The sequence below is a fragment of the Barbus barbus genome (genome assembly GCF_936440315.1).
Source record: "Barbus barbus genome assembly, chromosome: 25".
Classification (NCBI taxonomy): Eukaryota; Metazoa; Chordata; class Actinopteri; order Cypriniformes; family Cyprinidae; genus Barbus; species Barbus barbus.
In genome coordinates, this window is record NC_136753.1 from 30,136,672 (window position 1) to 30,155,537 (window position 18,866).

At 38.1% G+C, this 18,866-nt stretch overlaps 1 protein-coding gene across 11 annotated transcripts in view; it reads left to right on the plus strand.

The window, feature by feature from the left end:
* Positions 1-18,653, plus strand: part of LOC306845013 (R3H domain-containing protein 2-like) — a 76,059-nt gene extending 57,406 nt beyond the window's left edge. For 7 of the 11 annotated variants that reach the window (XM_079377498.1, XM_079377505.1, XM_079377495.1 and 4 more), the window contains 10 exons: positions 414-680; positions 2,282-2,411; positions 3,294-3,454; positions 4,154-4,311; positions 5,002-5,102; positions 5,934-6,079; positions 6,839-6,983; positions 7,508-7,608; positions 11,395-11,479; positions 15,437-18,653. In XM_079377498.1, the coding sequence (XP_079233624.1) occupies positions 414-680; positions 2,282-2,411; positions 3,294-3,454; positions 4,154-4,311; positions 5,002-5,102; positions 5,934-6,079; positions 6,839-6,983; positions 7,508-7,608; positions 11,395-11,479; positions 15,437-15,759 (1,617 nt within the window). In that variant the 3' untranslated portion in view covers positions 15,760-18,653. The remainder of the gene's footprint in view (positions 1-413; positions 681-2,281; positions 2,412-3,293; positions 3,455-4,153; positions 4,312-5,001; positions 5,103-5,933; positions 6,080-6,838; positions 6,984-7,507; positions 7,609-11,394; positions 11,480-15,436) is intronic. The other 4 variants (XM_079377497.1, XM_079377501.1, XM_079377496.1 and 1 more) reach the window with 2 other exon arrangements.
* Positions 18,654-18,866: the final 213 nt, after the last annotated feature.

The following is an 18,866-nucleotide window of genomic DNA, read 5'->3' on the forward strand; positions in this document are numbered from 1 at the left end:
TTATATTAACTTTTTATTTATTTTTGTTAGATTTTTGTCCTGTGGATGATCTTCTCATTTAGTTTTTCCCTTTTTTTTATTATTATTAGTGTTTTTTTGTCCTACTACAGCTATTCTAGATGGATAATCTTCTCGTTTTATTTTTATGATGTTTGTATTGCATTTTATTTTATAACTGTTTTATTTTAGTTACATATTAATTGTTAGGTATTGCATATTAATTGTAAGGCAATCCCAGAATGCATTGACAAGCTCATTGAAAATTGTACAATTGCTGTGCATCTCTGTGCATGATTTCAGATCAGTCGCTTATGAAGCTCCATAACTGTTAGGATGCTGCCTATGTAGACAGTGAAGTTGCTCAGTAGGGTTTAAAGCGGCTCATACTGATCTCTCTCTCTGTCTCTGTTTAGGGAGATGAGTTGACTTCAGGTTTTGGGCAGATGTCTCTGAGCCGTCAGGGCTCCAGCGAGGCACCAGAGCCACCCAGCCTTTACCAACCTCCGCCCGCTGTACTATCCCAGCATCCTCCACCCCAGCCCAGCTACATCATGCCCCCGCCGCCCTCTGGATACCAGCCCGCCGCTCCACACCCGCATCCACCTCCGCCTCCGCCAACACAACCCATCCTACAGACAGCACCACCCGCGCAGGGATACATGCAGCCTCCGCCGCAGCAGGTACACACACACACACTCACACACACACACACACACTAACACTTTTATTCAATAAGGATGCATTAAATTGATCAAAAGTGACAGTAAAGACATTTAAAATGTTACAAAAGATGTCAATTTCAAACGAATGCTGTTCTTTTGAACGTCCTATTCATCTGTGAATCCTGAAAAATAAAATGTATCACGGTTTTCACAAAAATAAATTGTTGCAATTACCAGTTTTATTTTTATTCCATGGCAGAAAAAAAACAATTGCAAGATGTCAACTCAGAATTCTGATTAAAAAAAAAAAATTAAGATTTAAATTCAGAAGATCAGAATCCTGAGTTTATATCTCGCAATTCTGACTTTTTTCTCAGAATTGCAAAAAACAGTCTGAATTGTGAGATAATTGTCACAATTATATTTATTCATTTATTTTTTATTTTTTTTATTCTGTGGCAGAAATTGGCTTCCATACATTTGAACATATTACAATAGAAAATCACTTTTTTACATTTATAAAAATATTAACAATATTTTACTGTATTTTTGATCAAATAAATGCAGCAGCCTTGGTGAGCAGAAGAGACTTCTTTCAGAAACATTAAAAATCGTACCCACCCCAAACTTCTGAATGCTGTGTATTTCACAAATACTGGGCCTCATTTATCAATCTAACGTAGAAACGAGCGCAGATCCGTGCTCACAAATCAATTTACGACAGAGCTCACGTGTGATTTATGAAACATTTGTATGTCTGCAATCCCATCGTACGGAAGATCATACATTGATAAATGTGCCGGCTGAAAACAATCGTCATTTGAACAATCGTCAGTGAAGAGATCATCGCTAGTTACAGCAGCAAATCAATATGAATGAACATCAGAAGAAACAGAACAACTCACTGAAATCAATCCTGAATCATGGGATCAATCGATTAGTGATTCAACCACAGAAAGACATCAATGAAAGATCAATAATGTCACATTTACCTCAGGAAAGACATTCAATCTATAGTTATCTGCAAAACTAACTCTAGAGAGAAACATTCTGATAAATGTATTCACTATATTACATATTATATTTTTACTCAAGCTATTCTTGAATGTTTAATATATGTTTGAATAAATCGGTCATACATTTTTTTTATGATATCCACTGTTTACATGTTTATATTTAACAAACCAGAGTATAAAGTAAAATAATCCATTTATTCATTGAACATCCAGCAAAATTACCACATTGTGATATAATTAATAAATGACTCATACAGTGATATTAGACTCTGGTGCTTGCGCGCAGCGCTGTAATAAACAGTTAATCACAGTCTTTATATTTCATCAGAGCGTCTCTGTAATATGAGCAGCACATAATACTCAAGACTCTGTGTGTGTGTGTGTGAGTGTGTGAGTGTGTGTGTGTGTGAGTGTGAGTGTGAGCGTGTGTATCTCTGTGCGTGTGTGTGCATGCGGGCATCTCTTTTTGTGTGTGTGTGTGTGTGTGGGTGGGTGGGTGGGTGGGTGGGTGGTATCAAAAGGTAATGATGTGCAGTGTGTGTTGTCATCATCAGACTCTCTCTCTCTCTCTCTCTCTCTGTCTATCTCTATCTCTCGGCTCAGATCCAGGTTCAGTATTATTCCACCGGAGGACAGTATCCGAGTTCAGGCCAGCAGTTCCGCTCCATCTCTCACCAGGTGTCGTACCCCGCACAGCGCTCTCAGCCGCTGCCCCCGCCGGCTCAGCCCTCCGGTCAGTGTGACATCACTTCCTGTTCCTCTGCTCCTAGACAGCATCATTTATCCTCCTATAAAGCAAGCTAATGCGCTTTTGGAGCAGAGCTCATCAGATGAGTCACACATGGAAGCCCATCTCCACCACATAAGAAAAAAATCATACTTTCATAAATCATTATTATGACATTTAAAAAAAAATACCAGAAATATGAGATAAGAAGTAAAAAGACTAAATAAAATTGAGGAAAAAAGTCTTAATTGCCATACTAAGTTCAACATTTAACTCATAATTATGAGGGGGAAAAGTTTGATCAAATCGGAATTGAGTTTACAAAGTCAAAATTATGAAACTGAAGTCAATGATGACCGTAAGAATGATCAAATTTAAATATAAAATTTTAATAAAATATAAAAATTGTAGGGGGGGGGCATACTAAGCCATAAAAACGGACATACTAAGCCATAAAAGGTCGAAATTTGAAATTGACATCCTAAATCATAAAGTTGAACTTGACTAAAATTGCTATTTAAAAAGTCTAAATTATTTAAAAAAAATTGTTAAATATAAGAAATTAATATTAACTATAAAAATGATGAAATAATAAAATAATTATACTTTTAATAATTTTTTGAAATTATAATTGTATCATTTTGAGTCGAAATATGACATACTGAGTTAATTCTGAGATAAAAATATTTTTTTGTCTTTGACTTACCAAAGCATGATTTTTGTTTCTTACGTGGAGGAAAAGTACTTCTGTGTGCGTCTGTCTCTGCTGACTGTCATTTTTATGCTCTCTTATATTGATGTCTCATATTAAACTGACTATTAAAACTCTGAACGGCTCCCTCATGATGAGCAGTTGAAGTTTGATGTGCTTTTGTTTTGCATGATTAGCTCCTCTCCAGCCCATGATGGCCAATCAGCAGCCTGCGTACCAGGGCATGATGGGAGTACAGCAGCCTCAGAGCGCCAGTATGATGAACACACAGCGCACGGCCATGAACGGACAGATGCAGGGCATGATGGTCCAGTACCCACCCATGCCTTCCTATCAGGTGTGTGCACGAGTGTGTGTGCACGTGTGAGTTTGCGTGCGTGTGCGCGAATTCGGGTGAGTGAGTTTGTGTGTGTGTCTGAGAGAGTGAGTGAGTTTGTGTGTGTGTCTGAGAGAGTGAGTGAGTTTGTGTGTGTACGTGTGTTTGTGTGAGAGAATGCGTGAGTGTTTTTGTTTTTATATACCGGTGGGGACTTGAACCTGAATACACACAGACTCATGTCTTGTGTCACGGTGGGGACCTAAATTGAGGTCCCCACAGGTAAACAAGCTTATAAATCACACAGAATGAAGTTTTTTGAAAATCTAAAAATTCAGACAGTCTCCTGTGAGGGCTAAGTTTAGGTGTAGGGCAATAGAGTATACGGTCTGTACAGTAGAAAAACGCCTATTACGCCTCTCATTACGCCTATGAGAGTCCCCACAAGGATAATGAAACAAGTGCGTGTTTGTGTGTGTGTGTGTGAGTGAGAGAGTTTGTGTGTTTGTATATGTATGCGTGTGTGTGGGAGAGAGAGTGTGTGTGTGTGTGTGTGTGTGTGTGGGTGGGTGGGTTGGAGAGTTTGTGTGTGTGTGTGTGTGTGTGTGTGTGTGTGTGTGTGTGTGAGAGTGTGTGTGTGTGTGTGTGGGTGGGAGAGTGTGTGTGTGTGTGTGTGTGTGTGTGTCTCTCTCTCTCACCGTTCCTCCTGTGTCTCTGCAGGTGCCTGTAGCTAATGAGAGTCAGTCTGTGGTGCAGCAGCAGTACCAGCAGCCCGTCATGGTTCCCGCCAGTCAGTCCGTACAGGGACCCATGCCGACCGCGGCACCCATGCCCGTCTACTACAGCGTACTGACGCCCACACAACAGAACAGCACAAGGTACACACACGCTAACATCTCAGCACGTGCGTCACGTGTTTACTGTCAGATAATGTCAGAAGTGCTGGAAAAAAGGTGCAGTTTTACTACTGTATGCAATTGAGTATTGACTTTAATGAACAAAATTATCTGTTTGGGTTCCTCAGATATAAAACATTGATGTTTTTATTTATTTATTTTTTAAAAAAAATTATTGCATAATATCATATCCATTCAGTTGCATTAAAGTGTTTGTTATTCTTATAATAAATTTAAGTTTGATGCTGTATTATTGTTTTTATGCTAATTCTGCAGTGATTATTTAAATACATGATTTAATCTGTTATTAATAATATGATTAGAAATATCTCTCTACTTCAAGTAGCTTCAATAGCTAGGTTTCCATCCATGCTATAGGGGATATATTCACACGTTATAGAAACGAAAATGATAGTGTATAAAAATGTTTTTAAGATAGAAAATAGACGATAAAGAATCAACTTGATGGAGCTCAAACTCAAAACACGCAGTTTAGTGTGGATAAAAACGTATGCTCTTAATTGAGGCACATAATTGTTTCATTCAGCAAGAAAATGTGCATTAACTACAATGGAGAAACATATAGAGTGACAAGTGTAAATTTATGTTTTGATGCTGTGTTGTTGTTTTTATGCTAAATTCTGTTTAACCGTGTGCTTTTGTGTATTTCAGTCCATCTGTGGGTTACCTGCAGCCGCCCAGTTCAGATCAGTACCAGATGACCCAGTCTGCCTCACCCTGCAGCCCACAGCCAATGCAACAGCAGTATTCAGGTTCACCACAAACACAGCTACAGCTACAGACATGCTACTGTTACCTACAGCTGAAATATATATAAAAAAACACATTTATAGCTGTCGTTATTTGAAAAGAAGGTTAAAATAAAATCTAAATATTGATGAAAAACTTAAACATTTAACTTTTTTTAATTATTTTGTTTGTTTTTTTAAAGTAAAACTAAAACTACATTTAGAAAAATTAAGTTAAATGGAAATATAAAGAAATTTATAAATACTCAAAGTATAAAATTAGTGCTGTCAAATGATTAATCGCATCCAAAATAAAAGTTTTTGTTTGCATAATATATGAGTGTTTATATTTGTGTATATATAAATACAAACACATCAATGTATATATTTCAGAAAAAATTTATTTTTATATATTAAATATATTTATTTATAATATCAATTATATGAATATAAATATAGACGTATGTAAATATTTTCAAAATATATACTGAATGTGTGTGTATGTGTATATATACATAATGAATATACACAGAACACCCACATATATTATGCAAACAAAACTTTTATTTTGGATGCGATTAATCGTTTGACAGCACTATATAAAATACTATATTTAATACTAAATACATAATACTGAATACCATGATTGTTACGATACATATAAATAGTTATATAAAATACAATTTACACACGATTTAACCATCGTGCATCAGTAAATATCTGCAGTATCAGCCCAGTATTTAAACTTACCAGTATTTAAGTCATTGAGCAGTAGGTTGCATTAGTTATCAAATCTCTCATTCTAGTGTATTTTGTATTGGGAGTGAGTGACCTGTTGTTGTGGATGTGTTGTAGGGGTTCCTCCTCCTGGTCCTAGTGTGATGGTAATGCAGCTCAGTGTCCCTAACGGACCGCAGCCGACCCAGAATCCTCCACTGGTGCAGTGGAACCCCTGCAAGTACTACAGCATGGAGCAGAGACCCAACAAGCCTGAGCCGCAGGTAACGGCACTAGAGCTGTCAAATTGGCTGAAAAACTAAATTCGAATTTTGTACTTAAATATTATTGATATTTGAATTATATTCTAAATTAAAAGGCATAATTTTTGTTAGGGGGGAAAAAGCTGAGGCCACAAGAGGACGCTTCGAGCAAAAATATTACTAATGCACGTTTCTTCAAAGCAATAAAATAACACGACTATCTGAAAACACTGCATAATGTTTAAAATAATGTTTGTAAACCATATATAGAATTAATTGAGTTGCTTAAACAATTAGAAACAAAAAAGCATCATGTATGTATGTATAGTTTAATACAAAGGACTGAAAACCAATCACAAAGAGTGCTTTCTTCATTTAAAAACATGAGATGCAGTGGGATTGGGAAAAACTGCCATAAAGTCTCAAGACATGTTTTTTAAAAGTTGAACTTACATTAATTTTACATGGTTTTCTAAACATGCGGCTCTCTTGTGCGAGTGATCTTGATCCTCTCTTGTGGATAGACTAAAAAAGCATTAAAATGTAATGACACCTCCATCGTCGTCGTATCTTGTGCACCACTGATAATGCTGCCTGATGCACACCTAAAATTCGAATGCGGATTTATATTTTAAATTCGACGAATATTCAAATTAAAAAAAAAAAATTTGACAGGCCTAAATGGTACACGCATTATAGCTGGCTACAGCTGCAAATGTGATTGCTCCGTCATGGAGACTCAGGCTCATCGTGTGTGTGTGTGTGTGTGTGTGTGTGTAGGTCAGCACTCAGCTCAGCAGTCCGCTGGCGTCTCCCACACAGTCTCCGGCTCCCTCTCCGTCTGGCAGTGTGAACACTGTGTGTCCGGGTCTCGGCCCGCTGCCTCTCATCTCTCAGTTCCCTCGGCCCGGTGGGCCAGCACAAGGTACGTGTTTCCATGTTTTATGGGGACTCTCCATAGGCATAATGGTTTTTATACTGTACAAACTGTATTTTCTATCGCCCTACACCTAAACCTACCCCTTACAGGAAACTTTCTGCATTTTTAGATTTTCAAAAAAAACTTAATTCTGTGTGATTTATAAGCTTGTTTCCTCATGGGGACCTAAAAAATGTCCCCACAAGATCCAAATTTACTGGTATTACTATCCTTGTGGGGACATTTGTTCCCCATAACGTGATAAATACCAGGTACACATACACACACACACCCCTTTATTACATCAGACATGTCTATGAACGTCAAATCATGTCATGCCCTGGCATTCTTCTATCCACACTGAAAGCAAAATGCTACAGAACAAACCCTGTCACTGTGGGCCGCTGAGAGTGTGTGTGTGTCCTACTGCCCCAGTGAGCTGCTGGTGTTGTGTTTGGCTGTCCTCCAGCGCTCTGACTGACACTGTGTGTGTGTGTGTGTGTGTGTGTGTGTGTGTGTGTGTGTGTCAGCAGATGGACGCTACTCTTTACTGGGCCAGCCGCTGCAGTACAGTCTTTGTCCTCCTCCCATCATGCACAACCACAACCAGTCCTCCTACAGCTCCCATCAGGTACAGTACTGTGTGTGTGTGTGTTAGGGATGGGTGTATCGATCTTGGAAGTATCTATATATCTATACTGATGCGAGTATCGAAAGTATCCACACTCAAATAAAAAATATCGGTTTTATTTACCAGTGATTGACTATGCATTGATTTGGATCAAACGATGTCAGCAAATAATGGTGTAGGATAGAACTATTTTCCTGCTCATCTGAACACATGCAAATGTTGCAAGACAAAACCAATCAATCACAGAGAGCGTTCACTCACTTCTGACAATGCATTCAAACAGGGCTGCATTTCCCAAAAGTATTGTAAGAAAGCATTGATGTTTTTGGGAACAGCAGTCCAGAACAATGCTTATCAGAAGACAGAAAAAAACAAACATGTTTGAGTTATTTCACAATAAACAAATTGAAATTGTAGCCTGTAGTTTGTGCAATTACATTTATTTAAACTAAAGATTAAAAGTTCATATTGATCATGTTCTATTCTATTGTTACTATACGTTTAGTTTAGTTTATTTATTTATAAAGCACATTTAAAAACAACAGGAGTTGCAACCAAAGTGTTGTACTGCAAATATAAAACAAAGTAAAAGCATACCCAATCAAGACAAACAAAGGGACAAATAAAATGTTACACCCTCAAACAGAATTAAAACATACAGAATATAAATGGGTTTTCAAAGCAGATTTAAACAAAGAAATAGAAGGAGAAGATCTTATGTGGAGGGGAAGACTGTTCCAGAGCCTAGATGCTGCCACAGCAAAAGCCCGGTCTCCTTTCGTTTTAAAATGTGAACGAGGAACTGAGAGAAGAAATTGACTAGAAGATCGAAGAGATCTAGAGGTGGAATGAGGAGATTACAGATATACTGGGGAGCTATAACCATGTGAAGCTTTAAAAACAAAAAGCTAAATCTTAAAATCAACACAAAACTGAACCGGGAGCCAGTGTAGAGAGGCAAGAACCGGGGTAATGTGCTCACTTTTTCTGGTGCCAGTCAATAATCTGGCTGCCGCATTTTGCACCAATTGCAATCGGTTCAGGGATGATGTAGGCAGACCCAAATAAAGTGAGTTGCAGTAATCCAACCTTGAAGTTATAAACGCATGAATTACAGTTTGAAGGTCCTTCATGGAAAGCATCTTCTTGAGCTTCCTTAGCAGCACTCTAATACCCTTTAAGACAATCTCTGAAAATTTTGTATGATATCTGAGGTTTATTTTTCTTCCAACTGCGCTCAGCACGCCTACACTCTTGTCTAATGGCACGAACAGGCCCCTGAAGCCATGGCTGTGCTTTTTTCATCATCTTGGATCTCTGTAACCTTAAGGGAGCAACTGAGTCCAAGGTGGAAATGCAGGTACTATTAAAAAGTACAACCAATTCATCGGGATGGACACTAGAGGATAGAACGTTCACAGCAGTTGGAATTTGGGTAGATAGATACTCATCATTGTAGGACTTGGCAGTAGAGGAATTAAAACATCTAAAATAACGAGGAGAATGATAGGATTTAGGCAGAGTACATGACAATACAGAGTCAAAAATAACTGGACAGTGATCAGAAATAACAGCATCACATAATTCAATATTATTCACAGGAAAACCACGTGAAAACACTAGATCCAACATGTGACCCTTCTGGTGTGTAGGTCCAGTGACAGATTGTATAAAATTAAGGGAGTCCATAAGACATAAACTCTTTGACCAGAGGTTTTGAGTGACACCAGACATGAATATTAAAGTCATCCACAATTAAAAGACTATCAGAACATGATACTAGAGAAGCCAAGAAGTCAGAAAATTCTTGGATGAAGTCCTTTTATTATATTTCGGAGGTCTGTAAACCAGGGCACAGAGCAAGGAAGTGGGAAAATCAAACTTGAACAACTGCACCTCAAAACTATGAAAAATCTAATCAGGCAAGCGTTTGCACTTAAAACAGTTCCTGAAAATTGTTGCAATTCCACCTCCACGGCCAGCAGTTCTAGGAGAATTAAACAATGAATTGTCAGGAAGAGAGAGTTCCATCAGGCTGTAGAATCACCAGGACTAAGCCTGTTTCTGTCATTAATAAAAAATCCAAATCACAAGTAGTGCAAAAGTCATTTAAGATGAATGATTTGTTGGACACAGGCCCAAATTTAACAGGACGGTCCACACTCTGAGAGGGATCTTGGATGAGTCTAGTTGGTGGGTGTATTGATGAATATTCCAGAGAAAGAAGGTTGCCAGAGTTAACTCCAGTATTTAGCCTGGCACGGGGGACGTGGACAGGAGACCAAACAATAGGTATTTGATCATCAGCAAAAGTACGAGGACGACTGGAAGTACAAAATGTGCGACGTGAGCCGCGATGAACATAGCGTCGGCGACGGGCAATCCCCAACCCGTGAGTTTATAGATTCCTTCTGGTAAATGCGACGGTGTGTTCAACTGAACCAGTTCGGCAGGTGAGTAGCAAAGAACCATTGTAGATAAAAACTTGTAAGGATCCAAAAGGAGTCAACATGGCGTGCCGTTAGGGACACTGAGCTGCATTACCGTCACACCAGGACCAGGAGGAGGAACCCCTACAACACATCCACAACAACAGGTCACTCACTCCCAATACAAATTGAAAAAACAGTAAAATACCGACCAGCATGGAGAGAACGCTAAGCCAAACGCGACGCATCTTTTCTGTCCCTATTACATGACCATGATAGAAAACACGTTAGCCTGAACACCACACAAAAACCACCCTAATGGGTAGGAAAAGGGCAGACCGGATAAGAATGCCCCAGACCTTTAAAAACCCAAAACAGAGTAAACCGGTAACAGACAGAGAGAAAGTGGAAACTTACCCATGGGTCGATGCGCAACAAACTGGGGAAATGTGGGGATCAAGGCTCGAGACGGTTCAATGAGGGACAGGAAAAGGATTACGAGGGAACACCAAAAGTTCGGCTTAGTCGTTGGTACAGATAAAATATAATCCACAGAAACCGGGGGTATAAAGGCACAATGTCCACAGATTAATTCAGAAAGGGAAGCTAAACCAGGGCAAAAACATCGGAAGGCAGCAACAGACAGTGCTAAGGGTACTCTGAAGTCCTCTAAAACAGTGCAAAAGTTCACAGAGGGTAAAAATGCGCAGGGTGCAAAATTCACAGTATCCACAGAGTTTGATCCAGAACGGGAAACGAAACCCAGGCAAGGGAACACCGGAGAGCAGCGGCAGACAGACACGCCAGCGTTCACTCAACCGGAAGTGTTTGTCATATACTGGCAGAATAAAAAGTTGCGTTTTATGTCCTCTATGAAAATGAACCATTGTTTTACTAAAGTGACTGTAGTTCAGCTATATTTCTAGATTTCCATGGTTACCACTACAGTTAACATATTTTAACCACGTGTAAACAAAAATATTAATATTAAGGCATATTGAATGTTAAAATGCATTTCAAATATAAAGGTAAGTGGGTATCATTACCCATTTTACTCTTAGTAATTTAATAAATTTCCTAATTTCAAAGTTCATTTAGAAGTATCGTATCTGTATTGATAGTGATATTGATATCTGTATCATAGTGAAAACAAAATTAGTGGTGTCGCCCATCCCTAGTGTGTGTGTGTGTGGGGGGGGGGGGGCTTTTCAAAGCACTACCTGTTTTTTTGTTTAGTTTTTTAAAGTCATAGTTAATTCTATGTGCATAACATTGAGCTGCTGTGTGATCCATCATTCCTCGTGTATCTCCATCTCTGTGTCTGTAGTTGTTCACAGTGTGTCTGTGTGTTTCTCAGAGTCAGGTAGTGATGAAGCACGGAGCGCGGGGTAAAAGACAAACGCTCAAATCTGCCTCGACAGACCTAGGAACAACTGACGTGGGTAAGAGACCAAACACAAACTCCTGACCGGAGTCTTTCTGCTCATTTAAAGTCAGTGTGACATGAAAATGGACCCTATTTACCATAAAAATGTCCCTGGTCTTCCTCTGAAATGGCCTTTCTGTGCATGCAGGAAACACATTATCTAATCATATAAATAAAGTGTGTTGTGACCAGTGCTGGATTGTAACTGATTACGTCACCTGGATTACATAATCAGATTCCAAAAATTAAGTACTCCTAATTAGAGTGTACTGCATTTTAAAATGCTCATAATCAGATTACAGATACTGTTTTATGGATTACATGATTACAAATTATTCACACAATGGCAGTAAATTATTCAGAATTTATTTTTTCTCCCAAATTATTATTTTTTCTTATTTTACAATTTCCTCTAAAAATTCTACTGTGGCATTGCATTTACCTTTGACTATAGGCCGGTAAACAAATGAAATATTTTTAGTGTTCAAGTATTAAAATATTTAACTTTTTATGATTTAATTAATTATTATTATAATTACTTCTTATCGACTCACAAACCCACTACAGTGTTAATGTTACGCCCAGTTTGGGAAACCCTGGTGTAATGTAACATTTAATGCATTGTATGATGTTGATATAGAAAGAAATGAAATATATTTTCTGTTTGCTTTTTTATATCAGTATGATTTGTTTAATTGTAAGTTAAATACAAGTTAGATAAAGTAATCTAAAAAGTAGTCAGAATACTTTACCTAAAACGAGTAACCTAGATTACATTACTAACTACAGTTTTCATCATCTAATCTATAATCAGTAACTGACTACAATTTGTTGGTAATCTCGGAAAACATGCCAGAAGATAGCAGTGAACTTCTTTTAACTTGAGCACTGCGTTTTTAGAAAGCTGTTTCATGCATGAGACGCGAGCGCAAGAGTCAAACGCATCCATGTTTACATCGAAAAAACAATGGAAAAGACCTGTAACTACTACTGTATGTCTGATATTTCATGTTTGCATCATGCTGACAGGCTTAAAGCTGCTGTTCATTGTTTTTACAGAACATTTATAGTTAATAATAGTCTACTGGTGTTATACTTTTGAGACTTTGTATGATTTCTGAACATATAATATGTATAAGACAAGTTTGTACAATTAGTTGTAGTTCATGCATATTTTCTGCATGAAAAGTGATTTGTTAAACATTTACATCGTTGATAACTTCATGTGTGCTGCACTTGGAATAGAATTTTCTTTAACTCGAGGGTTCATAAATAAAAAGTTACTTGAATCATGTTGTAGTTACATTTTCAAGTTGACTAGTTAAAAATTGTATAAAAATCGAGAATCGGTCAAATGTTCTGAAATTTTTTTTTTTTTTTTTTTTGCCATATCGCCCAGCCCCACCCTTGGTAGACATCATCGGCGGTGGTTTTAAAGGGTTAGTTCGCCCAAAAATGAAAATTAGCCCATGTTTTACTCACCCTCAAAGCATCCTAGGTGTATATGACTTTCTTCTTTCAGACGAATCCAATCGGAGTTATATTAAAAATTATCCTTGCTCTTCCTCTCTTTATAATGGCAGTGAATGGGTGTTTTTTCAACAGTCCAAAAGTAGCCAAATAAAGTGCATCCATCCATAATAAAATGCGCCTCACACGGCTCCGGGGGTGAATGAAAGCGTCCTGTAGTGAATCGATACATTTTTGTGAAAAAAATACCCATATTTAAAACGTTATAAACACTTTTCTCTCACTTCCGCTAACTGTAGGATGTATGCTCCTCTGAGATATGCTAGTCTCGCGAGTTTGTTTACAGGAGCAAAGGAAGCAAAGTCTCCTTACTTTAGCAAAGGAAAACCAGTCTCTTCTTGGCTTATATCAACATTTTTCTTTACAAATCCTCGTTTTGTGCTTCTAATTCGTGCCCGTGTTTTTTGTTCTCTCTCCGCTGCGCTTCAGTGTTTGTCACAGTGTTTTAAATATGGGTATTTCCTTACAAAAATGCATCGATTTGCTACAGGAGGCTTTTATTCCCCTCCCGGAGCCGTATGAGGCACCAGCAGCCATATCACCCTGCAGCCCAAGACCGGTTGCCCACTGAAGCTAAGCAGGGTTGAGCTGGTCAGTATCTGGATGGGAGACCTCCTGGGAAAACTAGGTTGCTGCTGGAAGAGGTGTTAGTGAGGCCAGCAGGGGGTGCTCACCCTGCAGTCTGTGTGGGTCCTAACGCCCCAGTATAGTGCCGGGGACACAATACTGTAAAAAGCGTCCTTCGAATGAGACGTTAAACCGAGGTCCTGACTCTCTGTGGTCATTAAAAATCCCAGGATGTCCTTCGAAAAAGAGTAGGGGTGTAACCTCGGCATTCTAGCCAAATTTCCCCATTGGCCTCTGACCATCATGGCCTCCTAATCATCCCCATACACTGATTAGCCTCATCACTCTCCACCAATAAGCTGCTGTGTGGTGGGCGTTCTGGCGCAATATGGCTGCCGTCGCATCATCCAGGTGGATGCTGCACATTGGTGGTGGTTGAGGAGATTCCCCCCTTCTATGTAAAGTGCTTTGAGTACCCAGAAAAGCGCTATATAAATGTAACACATTATTATTATTATTATTATTATTTTATTATGGATGGATGCACTTTATTTGACTACTTTGGGCTGCTGAAAAAACACCCATTCACTGCCATTCTAAAGCTTGGAAGAGCAAGGATAGTTTTTAATATAACTCCGATTGGATTCGTCTGAAAGAAGTAAGTCATATACACCTAGGATGCCTTGAGGGTGAGTAAACATGGGCTATATATATATATATATATATATATATATATATATATATATATATATATATATATATATAAAAAACGAAAGAAGAAAAGACAACTGCGCTACAGACCTATCTCGATGCTCTGTTCCAAAATCAAATCTGTCGGTGCTTCTGAAATTAGTGAGGGTGCTTGCCTTTATGCACATCTATTCTGACATATTTTGTCCAGGCCATAGTTATGATTATCACAGTGTCATTGCGATTTTGAGAGAATATGCGGATGTCACTTCAGAAAGTTTGTTGCAAGTACGCCACATTGGTCCTCTTAGCAAAGAAAGCGCACAAAGTGTGCTTCCTTAAAAAGCTGTCACTCGTTTCAGTTTATCGTGATCTCTAATTCCGCTATAATCAATTAATCTGTCAACACGGCACAATTAATCTCTTAATCTCACAATTAAACTCCTCTGACTGGCCATTGCGTTATAGAAATCAACCGATATGTGATCCTGGAGCACGAAACCAGTCTTAATTCTCTGGGGTATATTTGTAGCAATAACCAAAAATGCATTGTATGGGTAAAAATTATACATTTCTCTTTTATGCTAAAAATCATTAGGATATTAAGTAAAGAACATGTTCCATGAAGATATTTTGTAAATTTCTTACCGTAAATATATCAAAACTTCATTTCTGATTAGTAATATGCATTGCTAAGAACTTCATTTGAACAACTTAAAAGGAGATTTTCTCAATATTTAGATTTTTTTGCTCCCTCAGATTCCAGATTTTCAAATAGTTGTATCTCAAATATTGTCCTATCATAACAAACCATACATCAATGGATTATTTAATCTTATTTATTCAGCTTTCATATGATGTATAAATCTCAATTTCCAAAAATTGACACTTGAAAGACTGGTTTTGTGATCCAGGGTCACACATGTCTCTGATTTGCTACAATGTGCAACGTTGCAAAAACAGCGCAAACACAAATACTCATTTGATTCTGACCTGAGGCGGCTGCTGGTTACTTTCGTTTTGTTTTTTGTTTATTTAGTTGCTTCTTTCCTGAGTCTTGAACTTGGTTACATACATTTTCCTTAAATCATCCCGGCGACCCAGGGTTTGAAAACCACTGCCCTACAGCAATTGAGTTTGAGACCAATGCTTAACACTAGTATGATCTCTGTGTGTCTCCCTCTAGTGGTGAGTCGGGTGCTGGAGGTGACAGACCTCCCCGAGGGCATTTCTCGTCCGGAGGCCGAGAAGCTCTTCAACCAGCTCTCGCTCTGCGGTGCCAAGATCCAGTGGCTGAAGGACCCTCAGTGTCCCCGGGGCCCCGGCGGCGGACGGGGAGATGCCAACGACCCGGCTCACCTCTACACCGTGGTGGCCGTGTTCCCCAACACTATGTCGGCCCAGAGCGCCTCCTTCAAACTCAACAACAGCAGCGGGAGTTTGTTCAAACTGCGCGCCACCAAAAAGAACTATGACTTGCGCGTGCTGGAGCGAGCGAGCTCGCAGTGAGTCAGGAGAGAGAGAGAGGAAGTCGAAGATGTCAAAGGGAAGAGATCATCCTGGTGTTCCTTAGGGATCTTTTTTATTGTTTTGTATCATTAACGAGCACACATGACACAGAAGCGTGTTGCGTTGTATGTGTATCGTATGACGCATGCACACACTCATATAGACACAAGTGGGCGTCTTAAAGGGACAGTTCAGATGAAAATGAAATTATTTACTCGCTTTCATGGCGTTCCAAACCTGTATGACTTATTTTCTTCTGTGGAACATTCCAGCAGATATTTTGAAGAACGTTGGTAACACATTTTCAGACTTCATGAAAATACAATGGAAGTCAATGGGTACCAAAACGTTTCATTGCCAGCTGTTTTATGCTTTTTGTGTGTGTTCTGCAAAGAAAAGAAATTCATACAGGTGAATTATGACACAATTTTAATTTTTGTGCAAACTATCTCTTTAAAGGGATGGTTTGCCCCAAAATTAAAATTCTATCATTTATTCACTTTCATGTCTTTCCAAACCTGTCTGACTTTCTTTCTTCTGTGGAACATGCAAGCAGATATTTTCAGTTCCTATTGACTTCATTAAAATACTGACTTAATGGAAGTCTGGGTACCACAAATTTTTAATGACCAACGTTTGATTTCCAGCTGTTTTATGCTTTTATTGTGTGTGTGCTGCAGAAAAAAGAAATCCATACAGGTGTGGAACGACATGAAGGTAAGTGAATAATGACAGTTTTCATTATTGGGCAAACTGTCTCTTTAAAGGGATAGTTTGCCCCAAAAATAAAGTTGTCATCATTTACTCTTTCACATCGTTCCATACTTGTATGACTTAATTTCTATAAAAAACATAAAAGAAGATATCTTGAAGAACGTTGGGAATCAAACAGCCTCGGTTCCCATTGACTTCTATTCTAAGGAAATACAATGGAAGTCAATGGGAACCGGGAATGTTTGTTTGCCAGCATTTTTTATATCATGCTTTTGCAACAGAAAGAAATGTTTACAGGCGTGGAACAACATGAATGTGAATAAATCATGACATGGTTATCTAAAGAGAGAGTTTACCCCAAAATTAAAGTTCTGTCATTTACTCACATTCATGTAGTTCTGAAGACATTTTTCTTCCATGGAATATAGATGATGTTATTTTGAAGAATGTTGGAAATCAAACCGGTTCCCATTGACTTGCACCAAACTTGGGAACCAAAAGTGTTTTTCACATCATGCTGCTTTTGAAGAAAGAAATGCATACATGACATAAACGAAGACATAATTTTTTGGGTGAAATATGCCTTTAAAAGGATAGTTTAGGCTTAAATGAAAATTTTGTCTTCATTTATTCACCTTCATGTTGTTCCAAACCTGTTTGACGTTATTTAAGTGGAGTTTTTGAATATATCGAGCACTGAAAAAAATCCAAAAAGATCCATATGACCAAAAGTTTGTGATGTTTGACATCATAGTCGAGATGCTGTTTTCCAGTCCATATGACTCTCATAAAGCCTTCAGAAGACTCATTTTATGGTACTTTAATCTCATTTATGGAGTGTTATACGGGCAAATAAAGCTCAGATGTTCTTCCAAGACAGAAGAAACGAAGTCAAGCAGGTTTGGTGTGGAAACACTGAGAGAATAGCATGTTAATCTGAACTGTGTCTTTAACACGCCGTCAAAGCCTCGTCTCTCCACGCGCTCATCCGTCTTCGTCTCTCTCTCTCTTCCTCTGGCTCTCTCTCTCTCTCTCATCATCTTCTCTCTCTCTCGTTGTTCACTTTGGATTTCTTCCTCTTTCACTTTCTAGCGTTTCTTGCTTTCTGTTTTGCCTTAACGCTGTTGTGGACTTCTGTATTGCGCTGTTTATTTTCTCTCTCTCTCTCTCTCTCTCTCTCAGATGAATCTTCTTTTCTCGGTTCAGTATATTTATATAAGTGATGTAAGGATTATAAGAAATAATCTATATATTCAGTGATTCTTTTCCCGTGGATAAGTTGAAGCTCCTTTGCTCCCCTCTCTCGCGCCGCCTCTTCTCCTCGTTGTGTTTGCGTTTTTCCGTGGACAGCTGTGCAGAAAGTATCTGGGGTATTTAAAAGTGCACAATGATTACGAATGTCTACTGTAAATTCCATTTAATCTGTTATTTTTTGTTTGTTTTTAAAAATATAAAAGATAACTCAAAGATTCCTGCAGTGTTTGGGTTTGTGAGTTTGCGTCAGATCTGTGTGTTTGTCACAAAAGAAATCAAATTCATTTCTTTATTCATGTTTTTCATTTATATAACAGACAAATGTGACCCTGGACCACAAAACCAGTCATAAGGGTCCATTTTTAGAAATTTTGGAGATTATGCATCATCTGAAAGCTGAATAAATAATCTTTCCATTGATGTATGGTTTGTTATGATAGGACAATATTTGGCTGAGATACAACTATTAGAAAATCTGGAATCTGAGGGAGCAAAAAAATCTAAATATTGAGAAAATCTCCTTTAAAGTTGTTCAAATGAAGTTCTTAGCAATGCATATTACTAATCAAAAATGAAGTTTTAATATATTTACGGTAGGAAACTTACATGATCTTTATTTAATATCATAATGATTTTTGGATAATTTTGAGCCATACAATGTATTGTTGTCTATTGCTACAGATATATCTGTGCTACTCATGACTGCTTTTGTGCTGCAGGGACATAATGTGAGCCTATTTGATCCTAAATTACGTGGATTTCATACTGTCAAAAGTGAGGGAAATTTTTTATAAAGTTAAAAACTGGTGTGAAAATGTTTGTGTTCACCAATTTAAGAGCATGTGTAAACGTGTTGCGCTCAAATATACCAGTAATTCAAATATTCCAACATTGTTTAATAAAAAGTCAAGAGAAATAGTACAATTTTTCAACATGGCCCTATATTTAATGCACTAACTACCGTTAACTAACAATGAGCTGCAGTACATTTGTTAGTGTTTATTAATGTTTGGCAACGTTAGTTATAGTGCTGTCAAACGATTAATCACAATCGCATACAAAAGAAAAGTTTTTAAAAGTTTGCATAATATATGTGTGTGTTCTGAGTATATTTATTATGTATATATAAAGACACACAG